General features: G+C 36.4%; 1 protein-coding gene across 5 annotated transcripts in view; it reads left to right on the top strand.

Moving 5' to 3' along the window:
• The window catches only part of DPP10 (dipeptidyl peptidase like 10), a 613,760-nt gene that overhangs the window by 280,007 nt on the left and 316,585 nt on the right, over window positions 1-17,168 (top strand). For all 5 annotated transcript variants that reach the window (XM_084892516.1, XM_084892515.1, XM_084892519.1 and 2 more), the window contains one exon: window positions 8,664-8,758. In XM_084892516.1, coding sequence (XP_084748642.1) covers window positions 8,664-8,758 — 95 coding nt within the window. The remainder of the gene's footprint in view (window positions 1-8,663; window positions 8,759-17,168) is intronic.

Below are 17,168 nucleotides of genomic sequence, written 5' to 3'. Positions count from 1 at the left end.
GTTTAGACCCAATTACACAGGAATTGGGCCTAAACCAGCAATCAGACACCCCCCAAGGGAACTCCATTTGGAGGGGGTGCAGGCTGGGCTGATGGACCTCCCCGTGCATGAATTTCGTCCACTGGCCACTAGTATATAATTATATTTAATTAGTAATAAAATATATAGGTAAATTAATATACATTGTTAAAATTGTATCAAATTCATATATTATAAATGTATATTATTTACATTAATTTGATTACTACATTTGCTTATATTATAAACTTTAATTTTAGGATATAATGAAACTACTTTACTTAAATTTAGAATTGCAAGAGTGTTTTTGATAAAAAGTATTTTGACACTGGTTAAAATAGTAAGAAAGCCTTCATTTAAGGCTGTTACAATAGCCCAGCCAGCGTGGCTCAATTGTTGAGCATATACCTGGATTGTGTGCTAGATCTCGAGTGTAGGGTGTGCAGGAATTCTGCTTCTGGTCAATTATTTGCATCATTGAGGTTTTGCTCTCTCTCTCCCTCTCTCTTTCTCTCTGAAATCAATAAAACTATACTTTATAAAAAGACTGTCACAATAAAGGCAAGACTAAACTCAACTCTGAATACAGCAAGCATTCCTGGGGATTCATAGCCAAGAAGCAGAATGAAGGGAACAGTGGCTGGCAAATTATTAAGATGACAGACATGTTAAGGGTAGGGGGATATTTACTAGACTGACTTAGCTGATTCTTGATAAAGGCAGGTCAAGGGCTAGAACTAGTCTAGAAGAGGGATCAGAGGAACTTAACTAAATTTTAATTAAGGAGGGAGTCTTTGTCACTAGTGCTAAAGGTATTTTTTAAATTAAATTATAACAGTGAACAAAATAAAATATAACTGATAAATATAGTGAAAAGATTTAATCAAAGAAAACTATTTATTTGGATCCTTCTTCAAACTCCTGAATGCTCATTCTCCAAAAATTCCAACCAAACCACCTGTCAAACATGATAAAGCACACCTGAGTTTATTGCTCCCTGTGGTGCAGGATATCACAGATGTTTTTGAATCTAGTTTGACAGGTATTTTAATAAGCAGTGTTGATCAGGATTGGGTGAAGTCTGTATTGTAAGAAGTAAGGATTAGTGAATTTAGTGAGGTGAAGGTTTGGGAGAAGCTTTTGAATAATGAACAGTGATTTGGTTAAGCTTTTATTGATCTTAGAGAAAGACATATTTACTTTAGTTAACATTAGTGAAGTAGTCCATTTTTTTCAAATAAATGAGTTTTCAGGAATTCCTGAAAACAAACAAACAAACAACAACATCAAAAACACTGAGGTTATTGCAACCTCATTTCCCTGCCAAGAATTTCCTCGAGTATTAAAATCATATTATTTCAGACAATTGAATAGTAAGCTCATATTAATGTATACAATAAGATGTGTGGATGAGAATAGCTTCAGTTCTGAAAAGAATAAGAAACAGGCCCTTTCTTGACTTTATAAAGTCAATGAACACCCAGAACAAATACATGAAAACTAAATAAAAATAGTAAGAATTTTAAAAAGGAGTTATATGATTAAATATTCAATGCCTTGCTGAAACCGGTTTGGCTTAGTGGTAGAGCGTCGGTCTGAGGACTGAAAGGTTCCAGGTTCGATTCCGGTTAAGGGCATGTACATTGGTTGCTGGCACATCCCTGGTAGGGAGTATGCAAGAGGCAGCTGGTTGATGCTTCTCTCTCATCGACGTTTCTAACTCTCTATCTCTCTCCCTTCCTCTCTGTAAAAAATCTATAAAATATATTTAATATAAATAAATAAATAAATAAATAAATAAATATTCAATGACTGCCATAAGAGTTCAGAAAAGACAAATTGAGTGATAGCTTTGGTATTTGGGGAGGGTTTAACAATGCTTTGAAAAAAGGTTAAAGTCTGGACAAGAACTGCACATTTATTAGAGGGTGTCATAAGCAAAACTTAGTGGAAGTGAAGTAGGAAATATGTGGACAACTGTGAACAATAGACGATCTGGACTATTTTATAGGGTATCAAGTGATAATAACTATGGAAATATATGTGGAAGTCACAAATGAGTAACCTAAGTGATAGTCTAATTTTTATAGTTTATTATTAGGGATCCATGTGTCTCTGGAGCATATGAGTGAATACAAAACATTACAAGGAATGTTAAGCTATGGTGATGAGTATTGGAGGAAGGAAAGAAGGAAGGAAGGAAGGAAGGAAGGAAGGAAGGAAGGAAGGAAGGAAGGAAGGAAGGAAGGAAGGAAGGAAGGAAGAAAAGAAGGAAGGAAGGAAGGAAGGAAGGAAGGAAGGAAGGAAGGAAGGAAGGAAGGAAGGAAGGAAGGAAGGAAAGAGAGGAAGGAAGGAAGGAAGGGAGAGGAGGAGGAAGGAATTAAAGAAGAATGGAGAGAGGGCGGGAGGGAGAAAATTGCCCTGGTTGGTGTGGCTTAATTGGTTGGATCATTGTCCTATACATTTGATTCTTGATCAGAGCACATACCCAGGTTACAGGAGACAACTGATAAATGTTTCTCTCAGGTATTAATATCTCTCTTCCTCTCTTTCTCCTCTCTCTCAAATCAGTAAAACTTATCTTTAAGTGAAGATTAAAATATTATAAAAATAAATTTTAGAAACCCTAAATCTTCCAAGTGAGAGTAGAACCATATTAATATAGGAGATGAAGAGACAGAGAAGTTGAAATAAAACTTTGAGGGAGGATGTATCCAAAAATATAAGGAGTTTAATTTTAATCTACTGAATTTTATGTATCTGCAAGACATTTATGTGATCAAGCATAGAACTGGAAATTTAAAACTGGCATATGGTAGAGGTCAAACTTGAGTTGAAAGTTTAAAATCGATATGAAAGAAAGGTCTGAGTAGAAAGGATCACTCAGAGAATAGTGGCTTGAAAGAAAATAAAGCTCAGAACTGAGCTTTGAGGGATGTCTTTGTTTAGATAACGATTGGAGAGGTAGAATACAGAGATTGTTGAAGGAAGAATTCCAGGGAAAAGTAATGTTTCAAAGACAAGAGCAAGGATTTAAAAACCCTTCTGTTCATCATTGTCACACACTGTGAAGGGGGTTAAATGTGGAGGAAGTGCACAATGGATTTGGCTATTGCAGGTCAGGGATGAAGTTTGCAATTTCAGGAGAGTGAGGACTGCAGTTGTACTGCAAGGAGCTATGGAGAATAATATGTACAGCAGACACACAGAATTCTGCAAAAACAAAACAAAACAAAACAAAAAAAACCACCAAAAACCAGACACTAAAGGTTTATTGGGGCTTATTGGTAAAGGACAAAAGCCTGGGAGAGAGCAAAAGAGCAAAATGAAGGTAATTATCATTGTTGTTGTTATTATTATTATTATTATTATTATTGTGAAGAAATATACACATGATGAAAATTACAATTAGTTAACAAGGGGTAATGGAAATAAAAATATCTAAGTGCTTGGAGTATATTGATTTGGTGTCACAACAGATTTTTGTTTAGCTAAGGAGAAAGATCACATCTTTCCAGAAGTCTGGGGAGAAAGAAGAGTGTGTATGGAGCAAGATTTGGAGCTAGACGAAAAAAACAGTAAAGCCATTTCTGATGGCCTCAATTTTATCAGGCAAATGTATGGAGCTTGTTTCTCTTTAAAAGATGAGGCAACTTTCCCATAGTTGTGAGCCGTGTTTTAAGAGAGATGATTGAGGGGCTAGCTATATTTCAATTATGATTAGCTCAAAATTATAGATTTTGAATTTTACATTAATTATAAAATATTAACTTGTTATTTAACAAATCCTTCCTAAATTTACTAGAGCATTTACTGTGATAAATATTTCATTATTTTGTTTTACTTTTTTTTTTTTAAAAAAAAAATACTCAATGCCCAGCAGGCATGGCTCAGTGATTGAGTGTGGACCTATGAACCAGAAGGTCATGGTTTCATTTCCAGTCAGAGCACATGCTTGGGTTGCAGGCTCAGTCCAGTGCGGGGTGTGCAGGAGAAAGCCAATCAATGATTCTCTCTCATCATTGATGTTTCTATCTCCCTTCCTTTCTCTCTGAAATCTATAAAAATATATTTAAAAAAATACTCTGCTTTTGGTCTGAGTATATATCTAAAAAATGATGTTATAGAATTTTTATTTTAGATATAACAAAAATATGTTTTAAAAAAGATGAAGATCATATGTGGATTATAATTTCTCCAATAATTATTTTTCCCACTTTTTGAAAACTCTGTGTAGGTAGATGATTGATGATGGCTAGACGATAGATGACAGGTTTAATTTTGAAACATTAAAAGCAAATTATGTCAGTCTTCGCCAGTGTGGCTCAGTTGGTTGAGTATTATTCCAGGGATTAAGAGGTCCCCAGTGATTTCAGGTCAGGGTACCTGCCTGGGTATGGGGGCTACATCCCACGTAGGGAGCATGCAGGAGTCAGGGGATTGATGTTTCTCTCTCATCACTGTTTCTATCTCTCTCTCCCTCTCCCTTTCTCTCTCTCTCTAAAATCAATAAATTATATATTTTAAAAAGCATATTGTGCCGAGACCGGTTTGGCTCAGTGGATAGAGCATCGGCCTGCGGACTGAAAGGTCCCAGGTTCGATTCCGGTCAAGGGCATGTACCTTGGTTGCGGTCACATCCCCGGTAGGGGGTGTGCAAGGGGCAGCTGATCGATGATTCTCTCTCATCGATGTTTCTAACTCTCTATCCCTCTCCCTTCCTCTCTGTAAAAAATCAATAAAATATATTTAAAAAAAATAAAAAGTATATTGTATCAAAATTAAATACATACTTTATCAAATACACCAACAATAACCAAGAAGATGACTTTTTATTAATATAAATAAAAGATAAATGTTGTCAACTGCAATTTCCCAGAAGACCTCCAAAATAACCAATGAAGAAAAGCTAAGTTTATTACCCAACGCAATCAGGGAGAACAGTAATCTGACTGTTTAGAGTGTGCAGTAGAAGCGGGTGGCAGGATTGGGGGGAGATAATGTATATTACTGGTTAAGACAGGTATTTCAGTGAGAACCTGGATGTATTGTAATTGCTTAGGATTGGTGAACACAGAGAGGGAAGCATCTTGAAGTGAGTATTAAGAAAACAGTTTGATTATTAAGAAATTTTCTCAGTTTTAGAAACATATGTGCAGCTAAATTAACTTTCAGAAGAAAAAAATTGCGTTTATGGAAAGATTTACAGCCTTGTGGGGAGGAGTATTCAAGAACTAAAAGTAAAATCAGCTTTGGTTCTTGGTCCTGACAGTTGAGGGGGTTGTATGGGAGGAGATGCCACACACAGTGTTTTACTGGCTGTCTCCTGCGGAAGAGGTTTAATTAAAAGGCTGCTTTTACTTGAAAGATCTTAAACTAGGATATACGGTACCATTGTTTTCTTTTTTGTCAGACAAATATGGAAAATGGATGGGACAGAAATGACAGTAATGTGGGGAACAGACACAAAAAGTGTATTCTTGGAGCCAGGGTTGGAGAGGCCAGACAAGGATTACATCTTTCATTAGGGAAAAAAGAAAAAACAAACAACAACAAAAAACTAACTGGATTGAATATGTATTTAGGATAATTGACTCATTGACTCTTAACTTTCATTGAACTGAAAAGGAAGATCATTTATTTAATCAAGATACTGTATAGACATGCATAACACTGTGTGTTAAAAATATTTTAAGCACACCTACCTCATCTTCCTGTGTTAATGTACTTTGCTCCTTGATCTGGTTCACTCAAATTTAATTACCTAATATTAAACAAAATATGAGATGACAGTTTTGAAATATGGTTCCCTAAAGGGATTAAGTGCAGTAATGGGAGTTACAAAACTGTGAGACTTCACTAGTGATTATAAATCAAATAGGAAAGTAGGATAAATATGAGACCCAGTAGACCAGATTTTAAAGACCAGAAAAAATAAGAAGAATTAATTATGGCAGATCTTAGATACTTTTAAAATAATTTAGGCAGAAATCTGAATTAAATATTTAGCTAGATAGTTACCCTTGAAATAAAAAAAAATTTATCCCACTGCTAAAACATCTACAGTATTATTCCCAGGAGGGCAGAGCTAGAGGCATTTATACAATCTCAAATTCTGTAGATTTGTTCAAGTCTAAATAATTACCTAACAAACTTTACTTTAAAAAATGTTAAGGTAACATTATCTTCTCAAACAAGCTTCAGTCACTTCTAGCTTGGTTCTAAAGGAAATAAAAAAGAATTTTCCTTATTCTGCCTCCTATACAACCTCTGGCCTTCCTGGGGTTTTCACTTTCTATGAGAGACTCTGAGGCCATGGGTCCCTCTCTCTCTTCTCCTGGAGAAGAGCACCTTTCACACTGAAATTCCTCTCTCAGCTCCTCTTTCTCCCTGAGCCCACACACTTCATCCCTACTTAGAATTTTGCAGGACACTCATCCTTTGGGAGGAAAATCTCCCATCATGTGACTTTGTGCTATATTTATCTCCATGTAGAAGGAGGGAATCCTTTTCCTCTTGATTTATTATAAAATTATTATAATGATGATTTGTTAAGGCATGCACTTTGTCTCTTCTTGCTAATCTATAATGTTAATGAATATCAAGAAATTATACAGAATTGAGAATATCAAGAAAAATAACAAAAGTGATTAGTTGGACGTGGACTGTTGATTCAAGCACTAATTGAGTCAGCTGACAAAACCAAGTAACAGAGGTGACCATTGTTGCCTTTAGGCTGTGGTCATAATCTTGGGATAGAAAACAAAGGGAAGATAAAGAAGAATATAAATATGTATTATGTGTGTAAACTTGTTATTTGGTCAACATCATAAGAAAAGGAAAACAGGTAAAGTTAATGATAAAAGTAACCCAATTTACTTAGAGCTAACAACAAAGGTTCAGAAGGTGATGCAATGCCTTATCTTATTTTCCTGTTTTATTAATGTTTGCAAGGCCTTATTTTAAAGATCACATAGAACTATTTTGCAGTCTGTGCAGTCTGCCTCCAAAAATAACTTCAAAATATTTATGTCTGTCTTCCTTCTCTTTTAAATCACCATTTATTTTCCCTTCTTCCCCAGACCATAGGTCCAACATGTCACTGCCCCTATGTGAATAACGTCAACAAGAACTACTGGCTCTCTGTGCCATCCTTGACTCTAATAGGAGAGTCCTATTGACCTCTCAGTCTTCTGAATGAAACACAGACAAAAAAGAAAAACAACCCTTATTTTCTATAATATTGATTGCTTCTCATCATGTGATTTGTCAGTGTTACAATTTATAATATTGAAATAACTGGAAAACAGGTCAGAAAATCTTGCTTTGCCAAAGTGTCAGCCATTTCTCTACAATGCTCCTCACCCTGAATGCAGTACTTGCTTATGATTATACAGATCACACATTCAGGATCTGAGAGGTTGTAACTTACATAACTTCATTCATTATGAATAGTGGATTAAATCCTCTTCAATGCTGCCTTTCTTCCTGGGGGTTTGGGATGTTTATTACCATAGGAAAGGTTAGTGGGTAAACTAGAAAGATATTATTATTATTAAAAAGAAATACTCCAGACTGCTTTTGTGTATCTTGTGATTATCCTTTCTGACAGTGTTCCCTTAGGTTGGTACTTTTAGTCTGAGGTACTCCTATGATAATTTAATTTCCTGATAAATGTGACTTCATAATATATAAAAATCAGCAGTTGTTCAGGAAAAAATTTCATTATTTTAAATAAAGACACACTTTCTCTAAAGTTGACAAAGTAGATACAGTGGTATGCTGACAGTTTCAGAAATATGTGTTTGTGTTTTATAATACTGGTGTTTAGTAAATTTTATTATTGTAGCCTTCAACTGGCCTCTAAAATAAAGGTAGTTGCATTGTACTTATATATTTGATAAACCTATAAGTACAGAAACCTTTTTCAAGGCTTTTAAAAAGGGGAAACACTGGTCAGAATTTAGTACATGAATACAATACATATATTGAAAATCTTCCCACACATTATAAGCATTTGAAGGTGATTACTATAGCTTAAAATATCTTCATTTTAGAATTTTATGCACAAAAAAGGCCTTATCATCAAAGATTTTGATCTGTGATCACTTGAATCAGATAAAATACCAGGGACAACATTTCAACCCAAAGGAAAAAGATTGGAGTAGGAATTGGACGGTGGTAAGACTGGATACATGGAAAAGCCTGCATGGGGTTGGTTCAATATCAGTAGCCCTAGCATTGTGTGCTTATGATTAACTGTCAGCCCTTTCTGCAAGTTTAGCTAGATCATTAATCAGTAACAGCCTACATAGAAAACTGCAGGCACTTCTCATTGTTCCTTCTTTCTCTTCTCAGAATGGGCTGCCGATTGCCCATATTTTAATTAATTTTTATTTGTTCAATCAGGATGGCGAGTAGCCATCTCACTAACCTTGTTCTCATTGCACAATAGGCCATATGCTAGGTGGGCTTCCCTGTCACTGAAACGGATTAATGTGAGCCAACTATAGAAACCTGCTCAGGTTTTTAAAGGCTACCAACAATCATTCTACTGTTTCTGTTAATGATGCACATTTTCTCCTCCAGTTATCATATTACCTAGTCAATGTGATCGCCTATTGTTAATATCTTTGTTGTTGCAGATACAGATGTGCTGTATAAAAGCGAGAACGGACATGTCATTAAACTGAATATAGAAACAAATGCCACCACATTATTATTGGAAAACACAACCTTTGTAAGTAATGAATACTTAATTACTGTATGCATTTCATTATTGTTTAGAATGTTCTCTAGGTATACATATTCTTCTTTTTTTAAGGTCTATCACTTGCAAAGCATTTAGGGGGAAATTTAGGACTGGAATATCATTAGAATCAGTATATTGATTGATAAAAAATACCCATGTGACCTTCTGCTTCATTTTCTTCCCATTTATCCTTTTTAGTAAATAATATTTTCAAGAATAATGATTCCTTGTGATGAATATTTCTTTTATTATTTTTATGTAAGATCAGTCATACAAATGTCAAGATTTTTTTTATGTCTAGTCCAATAAGTTATCATTAGCTTTTTCTCCCTTTACTTTTTTTCCCTTTTGAATTTGTTCTAATTCTGTATTGGTTTTCCAACTCATGCAGAAGGCAGCCTTTCTAAAACTGGCCTTCTCCCGAAACCGGTTTGGCTCAGTGGTAGAGCGTCGATCTGCGGACTGAAAGGTCCCAGGTTTGATTCCCGTCAAGGGCATGTACATTGGTTGCGGGCACATCCCCGGTAGGGGGTGTGCAAGAGGCAGCTGGTTGATGTTTCTCTCTCATCGACGTTTCTAGCTCTCTATCTCTCTCCCTTCCTCTCTGTAAAAAATCAATAAAATATTAAAAAAATAAAATAAAACTGGCCTTCTGTAAGAGTCTGTGTTTTACTTTTAAAATTTAGTATTCTACCAACATCATTTTTCTACTCCAGGATCATCATTTAGTTTAACAGTGTTCAAATAAAGGAATGTATGTATTTTACTCTTAGAAAGAAGTATAAACTTTGCCTTTCTCTTAAACTCAGTCATCTTAAGATTACATTTAACTATGATTACCTGTAGAGTAAGTGATAATGAATTAACTGTTGCACATGTTCAAAATCTAGCCATCAAATACCACTTAAAAGTTATTTGCTCACTGTTTTATGTAACTCAAGGATTAATATATTGCTTATTATATAAGTACATGATTTAGACAAAATATTATGCAAGGCCTCAGAGGACCTAACCAAATTAAAGCAATGAGTGAACCATGAGCTACTTTTTTTTTTTCCTTTTTTTTTTTTATGTATACATTTGGAATCAATCTTTAGTCTTCATATGTATTGTAGTATGGCCAGATGGAAGAGATGAACTGGAGCATTCTGGTGTTTTTATATATTAAGAAAAAATAGGCTTTGCAAATCATGAAGTGACTATATGGGTACATATTTTTAGGTTAACTTAAACCATCCATTATATTTACAGAGTGGCCAGATTATTATGATCTCTGAATGCATAATAATATGGCCATTCAGGATATATATTAGAGGCCTGGTGCATGAATTCATGCATGGGTGGGGTCCGACCAGCCTAGCCAGGGGGATGGAGAGGGGACATGGGAGATTGGCCTGCCTGCCTGCTGCTGGAACTCCTGGTTGAGGAGACAATTTGCATATTAGCCTTTTATAATATAGGATATACACTGAGTGGCCAGATTATTATGTGTTCAGAGATCATAATAATTTGCTCACTCATTGTACTTTATTAATTGAGTTATTACTAATATAGAATAATGACATTTTATTCATAAATATTGGAGGAACACCTATTTTTGGATACAATTCTAATATAGCACTTGTGGAATGCTGAGTATGTATAAAGCATTTGCTCACTTTTTAAGAATGATTTTCCTTATTGGAGATGATTAGAACCCTCATGAAAAACGTCAATAAACAGTATCAGCAGTATTCAATATTTCATAATTTCATAGACCTCAGGGATACTAGAGAGGAGGATAAAGGAATCATTGAAAGTTGCTGAAATCAGTGGGGAAAATGTTCTCAATAGGAGATTGAATAGGAGGTAGAAAGAAGTAATTGGTAATGATGAGAGGGCATAGTAATCATTTGCTGATTTAAGTCAGTCTGCATTGATTTTCCATAAAATTTGTTTGGAGAAGAAAAAATTAAAAGCATTTTTAATTTTGTGGCCTTTATTATAAAATATCATCATTGGGGCTGCCAATGGCCAAGTACTTGTTAGTTATAGTCACTCAGTAGCTCACCAAATAGTATGTGACTGTTCTTTTTTTAATATATATTTTTTATTTATTTCAGAGAGGAATAGAGAGGGGGAGAGAGATAGAAACATAAATAATGATAGAGAATCATTGATTGGCTGCCTCCTATAGGCCCAACACTGGGGATCAAATGTGCAACGTGGGCATATGCCCTGACCAAGAATAGAACTGTAGCCTCCTGGTTAGTAGGTTGACACTCAGCCATTGAGTCATGCTAGGCAGGCGTGACTCTTCTTTAATGATCATTCCCCTTATACAGTCTAATGAGAACTTTCCTCTGGTCACACATTATGTTTCATTTTTCATCATTTACTCCTTTCTGTCTTAGCTTTTATGAAACATCAGAAAAGAAACAAAGACAAAACTTTCGGTTATTTTATTGTCTCAGTCTTATTATTGGGACTTTGCACCACCCCTATCTCATAACATTGCACTTTACTTCATGTGCTGATTTATGCCATTTTATCTTTGTACCTTTTAAGGTATTTTTTCTACTCTCTCTATGTAGTTTATGATTCTTAATTACCACAAAGTTATATTTAGCAAATAGTCTTATTCACTGATCTTCTAAGATCCATAGATTCCCTAGAAACATTTATCTCACAACACAGATAATTAAACAATTTTAAGTCTTAGAGGTGTCAGAATTCAATGGAAGGGTAGGCAGATAAGTGTGGCATACTAGTATCCTGGTACATGGATTTGTGCACGTTGAAAAGAAATTAATTAGAAGAAATATTTTAACATGGCTATTCGCCCTTTCTTGGTAATAGAAGTGTCAACCAAATTCATGATCAGGATTCTATTGAGCCTCCTATCTACCTACTCCAGGACTTCTGTGAGGATCAAATGAAATGAGGCACATGAAAATGCTTCACAAACATTTGTTTAAATTATAAAAATGTTTGCATCTGAGCAAGTCAGGTTCCTGGGCTGAAGAAACTCCAAGGAGGATGGTCATTAGGGAGAGGAAGCTGGGCATTGCCATGTGCTATCATACCCGGTGCCCACAGCAAGTTTCAGGGCTGTGCTGGGCTGTGGGCCACATTTTGCGCCATGGGGTCTTGGCAGTGTTGGCTTCAATTTGGTGGGGTGTCACTTCAGGGTAGTGTGGGGCCTGTGTCTCACTTAGGGGAAGCCAAGTGTTGCTTTGTCAGTGCCAGTTCCCTGGTGCCATCCTATATAATAAAAGGCTAATAAATAAATTGTCCCTTGGACTGGAAGGTCAACCAGAAGTTCAACTAGAAATTCAAACTGGCCAACTGCCTGCAGCCCCTCCTCCTGGCCAGACCCACCCTTGATCCCCCCCACACACTCTGATTGAGGGCGGGGCCAGCCCACCAACTGCCTTCAGCCCTTCCCCCTGACCAGTCTGGCCCGATCGCCAATTGGCCCATTTGGGGTGGGCCTGTTGGACCCCACCCACGCACAAATTCATGCATTGGGCCTCTAGTTTATTTTTAAATCGCCAGTGCACGTCTTGGCAGCGCCTCCATTGGGTGTATGCCCCCTGGTAGTCAGTGCACATTATAGCTACTGGTCGGAGGGAAGTATGGACACTTAGCCTTTTATATAAATAGATATTTGCAGCCAGTTAACCCAAAACTGCAAACAAAGATACAAATCACCTTGGTTCCTAATGATTTGAGAGGAATTCATTTGATCATTTCCTCCCAATGCCAAGATAGCATTATTAAATACAGTTGTGTTTGTAAACCTTACATTAGCCTAATGTCTGGATTTATGTTCTATCTAAGGCCTATCTTTTGGGACAAAATGTCTTAGTAGAGCTTAAGAATTTTGTTCAGATTGCAGGTTATTCATTGAGCAATTATCAATATTTTAATTATAATAATAATTAATTGGATCTGATTACTCTAAAATACTTTTAATAGAAGTTTGCTAAGTCAACTGAAACAAAAAACATATTATTCACAAAAAAATGATAACAGATTGGCCTTTTATTAAGACACTAGAGTGCCCAGTGCACAAAATTCATGCACGGGGAGGGAGGGGGGGATGTCCCTCAGCCCAGCCTGCACCCTCTCCAATCTGGGACCCCTTGAGGGATGTCCGACTCCCCGGTGGTGGGATTGGGCCTAAATGGGCAGTCGGACATCCCTCTCACAATTCAGGACTGCTGGCTCCCAAATGCTCACATGCCTGCCTTCCTGATTGCCCCTAACAGCTTCTACCTACCAGCCTGACCTCCTCCAACTCCCATGCCAGCCTGATTGATGTCTAACTGCTCCCCTGACAGCCTGTTTGCCCCCAACTTCCCTCCTCTACTGGCCTGGTCACCCCTAACTACCCTCCCTTGCAGGCTTGATCACCCCCAACTGTCCTCCCTAGCAGGCCTGGTGCCTCCCAACTGCCCTCCCTTGCTTGCCTGATCATCCACAACTGCCCTCCCTTGTAGGCCTGGTACCCCCAACTGGCCTCCCCTGCTGGCCATCTTGTGTTCAAATGGGGGCAGGATCTTTGACCACATGGGGGCAGCTATCTTGATCTTGTGTGTTGGAGTGATGATCAATCTGTATATTATTATTTTATTACATAGGATATTTTGCTAAAATGTGATTGCCAATTCATTTTAAAATTTAAGATATCACCACATTGTCAGTTCCCTGCTTAAACTTATTTTAAATATGAATAGTAGGTACTTTTAACTATGTAGTCATGGTTACCAGACTATAACAATAATGGCCATGATTGGCAAAAATGAAACAAAAGTAAACCATATTCCTAAAATAATTGTCTTAAGGCATTCTTTGAGATTGACCACAGGTGGGATTTTTAATAAAGGAAGAAATTAAAGGGTAAATAACTTTTTGAAGGGGAACTATATTTAAAAAGTGACACAGCCTCCAAATTGCTCTTCATCTTTTCTATGTGTTTGGAAATGTTATCTCTTACAGCCAGAACTATTTCAAACAAAAGATCACTCATAATGACATAATGAGGAACATGTTTCACAAGTATTAGCTGGCTTCTTTCTGCTGTCAATAAATTGAATATCACTTGTTGTCTTGACAGAAAAGGCCAGGAGCCATAAATACTTCTATCAAATTACTTTTTGATATTAAAACGGAATTGGAAACATGTGTCCAAACCATGTGCTTAAACATTGCAATGGTTACAAAAAGTACATTTCATTCACTAATAAGAGATAACTAATTGAGAATTTTAAATATCTTTGATTCTGAAAATCAATAATATTTTAAAATATGCTATATAAATAATCTAAAACAGAGGGAGGAAATTTATATATGGTAACCAAGGAATTCCAAGGAAAATCTTAGTCACAAAATTTTTTGTCCAACTATCTATAATTTGTTACACGATAATAGGTATGACTAGAACCAGGGAATATTTATTGGCTTACCATACATAGAGATAGCATTAGTTGTCTTGTAATTCATTATAGTATTTTAATTTGTTTATTTTTATTCCTCCATTGTCATATGGATGTTGGAGGATAGATCCAACTCTATGTGCAATCATGAAATTAAGAAACTTATATTCTGATTCATGTTTGAGGAAATAAGTGCCCTATAAAAAGTTACAGCAGCACAAGAAAAGAATTGCTGGATAAAGGCAACTAAAATGTCACCTTTTAAATTTTTAAATAAAGAGAGTTTTTCACAAACTTCTGGCTGGCCAAGTGGCCTCACATGCTTGTTGAATAATGAAAAAAAATGTTTAGACTTAGTGGTATATGTCGTAACCCACTAGTGATTGCCCTCATAGTATAATGGGTATTAATTAACTTGTGAAGTCACAGGAACTATACACTTATGCATGCTGCTGTGTACATGACAGTATAGTTTCTTACTCCAGATCACTGTTCTCAGTGTGGATACTTTTGCCCCTACGAGACATTTGGCAACTTAAAGCCATTCTTGATTGTTATGGTTGGAAAGAAGGAGTTGAGGGAATCTAGTGAGTAGAGATCAGGGATTCCATGAAGTATTCTACAACACTCAAGACAGTTCCTCAGAGCAAAGAATTATCCAGCTGAAAATGTCAGTAGTGCCAAGTTTGAGAAATCCTGTTCTAGACTGAAATACAAGAGAAACCATTCAATGGTTAGAAGGTAGAAGGTAGTTTTTTTCAAGGTGGGATAAAAGCAGTGGCTCTTTTTTTTTTTTTTTTAAATATATTTTATTGATTTTTTTTACCCCCTCCCTCCCCCCCACACATTCCCTCCCTCCCCAGAGTTTTGTGTCCATTGGTTGCACTTATATGCATGTATACAAGTCCTTCGGTTGATCTATTATCTCCCCCAGATCTTCCTCCCCTCCCCGCTGTAATTTGACAGTCTACTTGTTGATATACTGTCTCTATATCTATCTTATGGTTCATCAGTTTATAATGTTCTTTATTATCCACAAATGAGTGAGGTCATGTGGTGTTTCTCTTTCATTGATTGGCTTATTTCACTCAGCATGATGTTCTCCAATTCCATCCAGGATGCTGCAAATGATGAGAAATCCTTCTTTTTTATGGCAGCATAGTATTCCATTGTGTAGATGTACCATAGTTTTTGGATCCAATCATCTGCTGACGGACACTTAGGCTGTTTCCAAATTCTGGCTATTGTAGATTGTGCTGCTATGAACATAGGGGTGCATATATCCTTTCTGATTGGTGTTTCTAGTTTCTTGGGATATATTCCTAGAAGTGGGATTACTGGGTCAAATGGGAGTTCCATTTTCAGTTTTTTGAGGAAACTCCACACTGTTCTCCACAGTGGTTGCACCAGTCTACATTCCCACCAGCAGTGCACGAGGGTTCCTTTTTCTCCGCAACCTCGCCAACACTTGTCGTTTGTTGATTTGTTGATGGTGGCCATTCTGACAGGTGTGAGATGGTACCGCATTGTTGTTTTGATTTGCATCTCTCGGATAATTAGTGACTTTGAGCATGTTTTCATGTGCTTTTTGGCCTTCCTTCTGTCTTCTTTTGAAAATATTCTATTTAGGTCCATTGCCCATTTTTTAATTGGATCATTCATCTTCCTTTTATTTAGTTGTATAAGCTGTTTGTAGATGTTGGAGATTAAACCTTTATCAGTGGTAACATTTGCAAATATGTTCTCCCACACAGTGGGCTTTCTTGTTGTTTTGTTGATGGTTTCTTTTGCTGTAAAAAAGCTTTTTATTTTGATGTAGTCCCATTTGTTTATTTTCTCTTTAGCTTCCATTGCACTAGGGGTAGTATCAGTGAAGAAGTTCTTTTGGCATACGTCTGAGATTTTGTTGCCTGTGGATGCTTCTAGTATTTTTATGGTTTCCCGTCTGATGTTTAAGTCCTGTATCCATTTTGAGTTTATTTTTGTGTATGGTGTAAGTTGGTGATCTAGTTTCATTCTTTTGCATGTATCTGTCCAATTTTCCCAACACCATTTATTGAAGAGACTGTCTTGACTCCATTGTATATTAGTGCCTCCTTTGTCAAATATTAATTGAGCATAGTGATTTGGGTTGATATCTGGGTTCTCGATTCGATTCCATTGATCTATATGTCTGTTTTTGTGCCAGTACCAGGCTGTTTTGAGAACAGTGGCTTTGTAATACAGTTTGAAGTCTGGTATTGAGATACCTCCTACTTTACTCTTCTTTCTCAGGATTGCTGTGGCTATTCGGGGTCTTTTATTGTTCCAAATGAACTTTTGGAGAGTTCTTTCTAGGTCAGTGAAATATGCCGTTGGTATTTTAATGGGGAGTGCATTGAACTTATAGATTGCTTTAGGAAGTATGGATATTTTGATGATGTTGATTTTACCAATCCATGAACATGGTATGTTCTTCCATCTCCTTCCATCTTCCTCTATTTCTTTTTTCAGTGTCGTGTAGTTTTCCACATATAAGTCCTTTACTTCCTTAGTTAAGTTTATTCCTAGGTATCTTAATTTTTTTGGTGCGATCGTAAATGGAATTGCTTTTTTAGTCTCTGTTTCTATAAACTCACTGTTAGTGTATAGAAATGCCATAGATTTCTTGGTGTTAATTTTGTATCCTGCTACATTGCCAAATTCATTAATTAAGCCAATTAGTTTTTTAATGGAGTCTTTTGGGTTTTTTATATACAATATCATGTCGTCTGCAAATAAGGATAACTTTACTTCTTCTTTTCCAATTTGGATGCCTTTTATTTCCTCCTCTTGTCTAATTGCAATGGCTAGTACTTCCAGTACTATGTCAAAGAGGAGTGGCGATAGTGGGCATCCCTGTCTTGTTCCTGTTCTTAGAGGGAATGGTTTTAGTTTTTGCCCATTGAGTATGATGTTGGCTGTGGGTTTATCATATATAGCTTTTATTACGTTGAGGT

This window comes from Pipistrellus hanaki (genome assembly GCF_964339955.1).
Source record: "Pipistrellus hanaki genome assembly, chromosome: 8".
In the NCBI taxonomy this organism is placed as follows: Eukaryota; Metazoa; Chordata; class Mammalia; order Chiroptera; family Vespertilionidae; genus Pipistrellus; species Pipistrellus hanaki.
The sequence above is the reverse complement of the archived record's forward strand: the minus strand, read 5'-3'. Positions and strand labels throughout refer to the sequence as shown.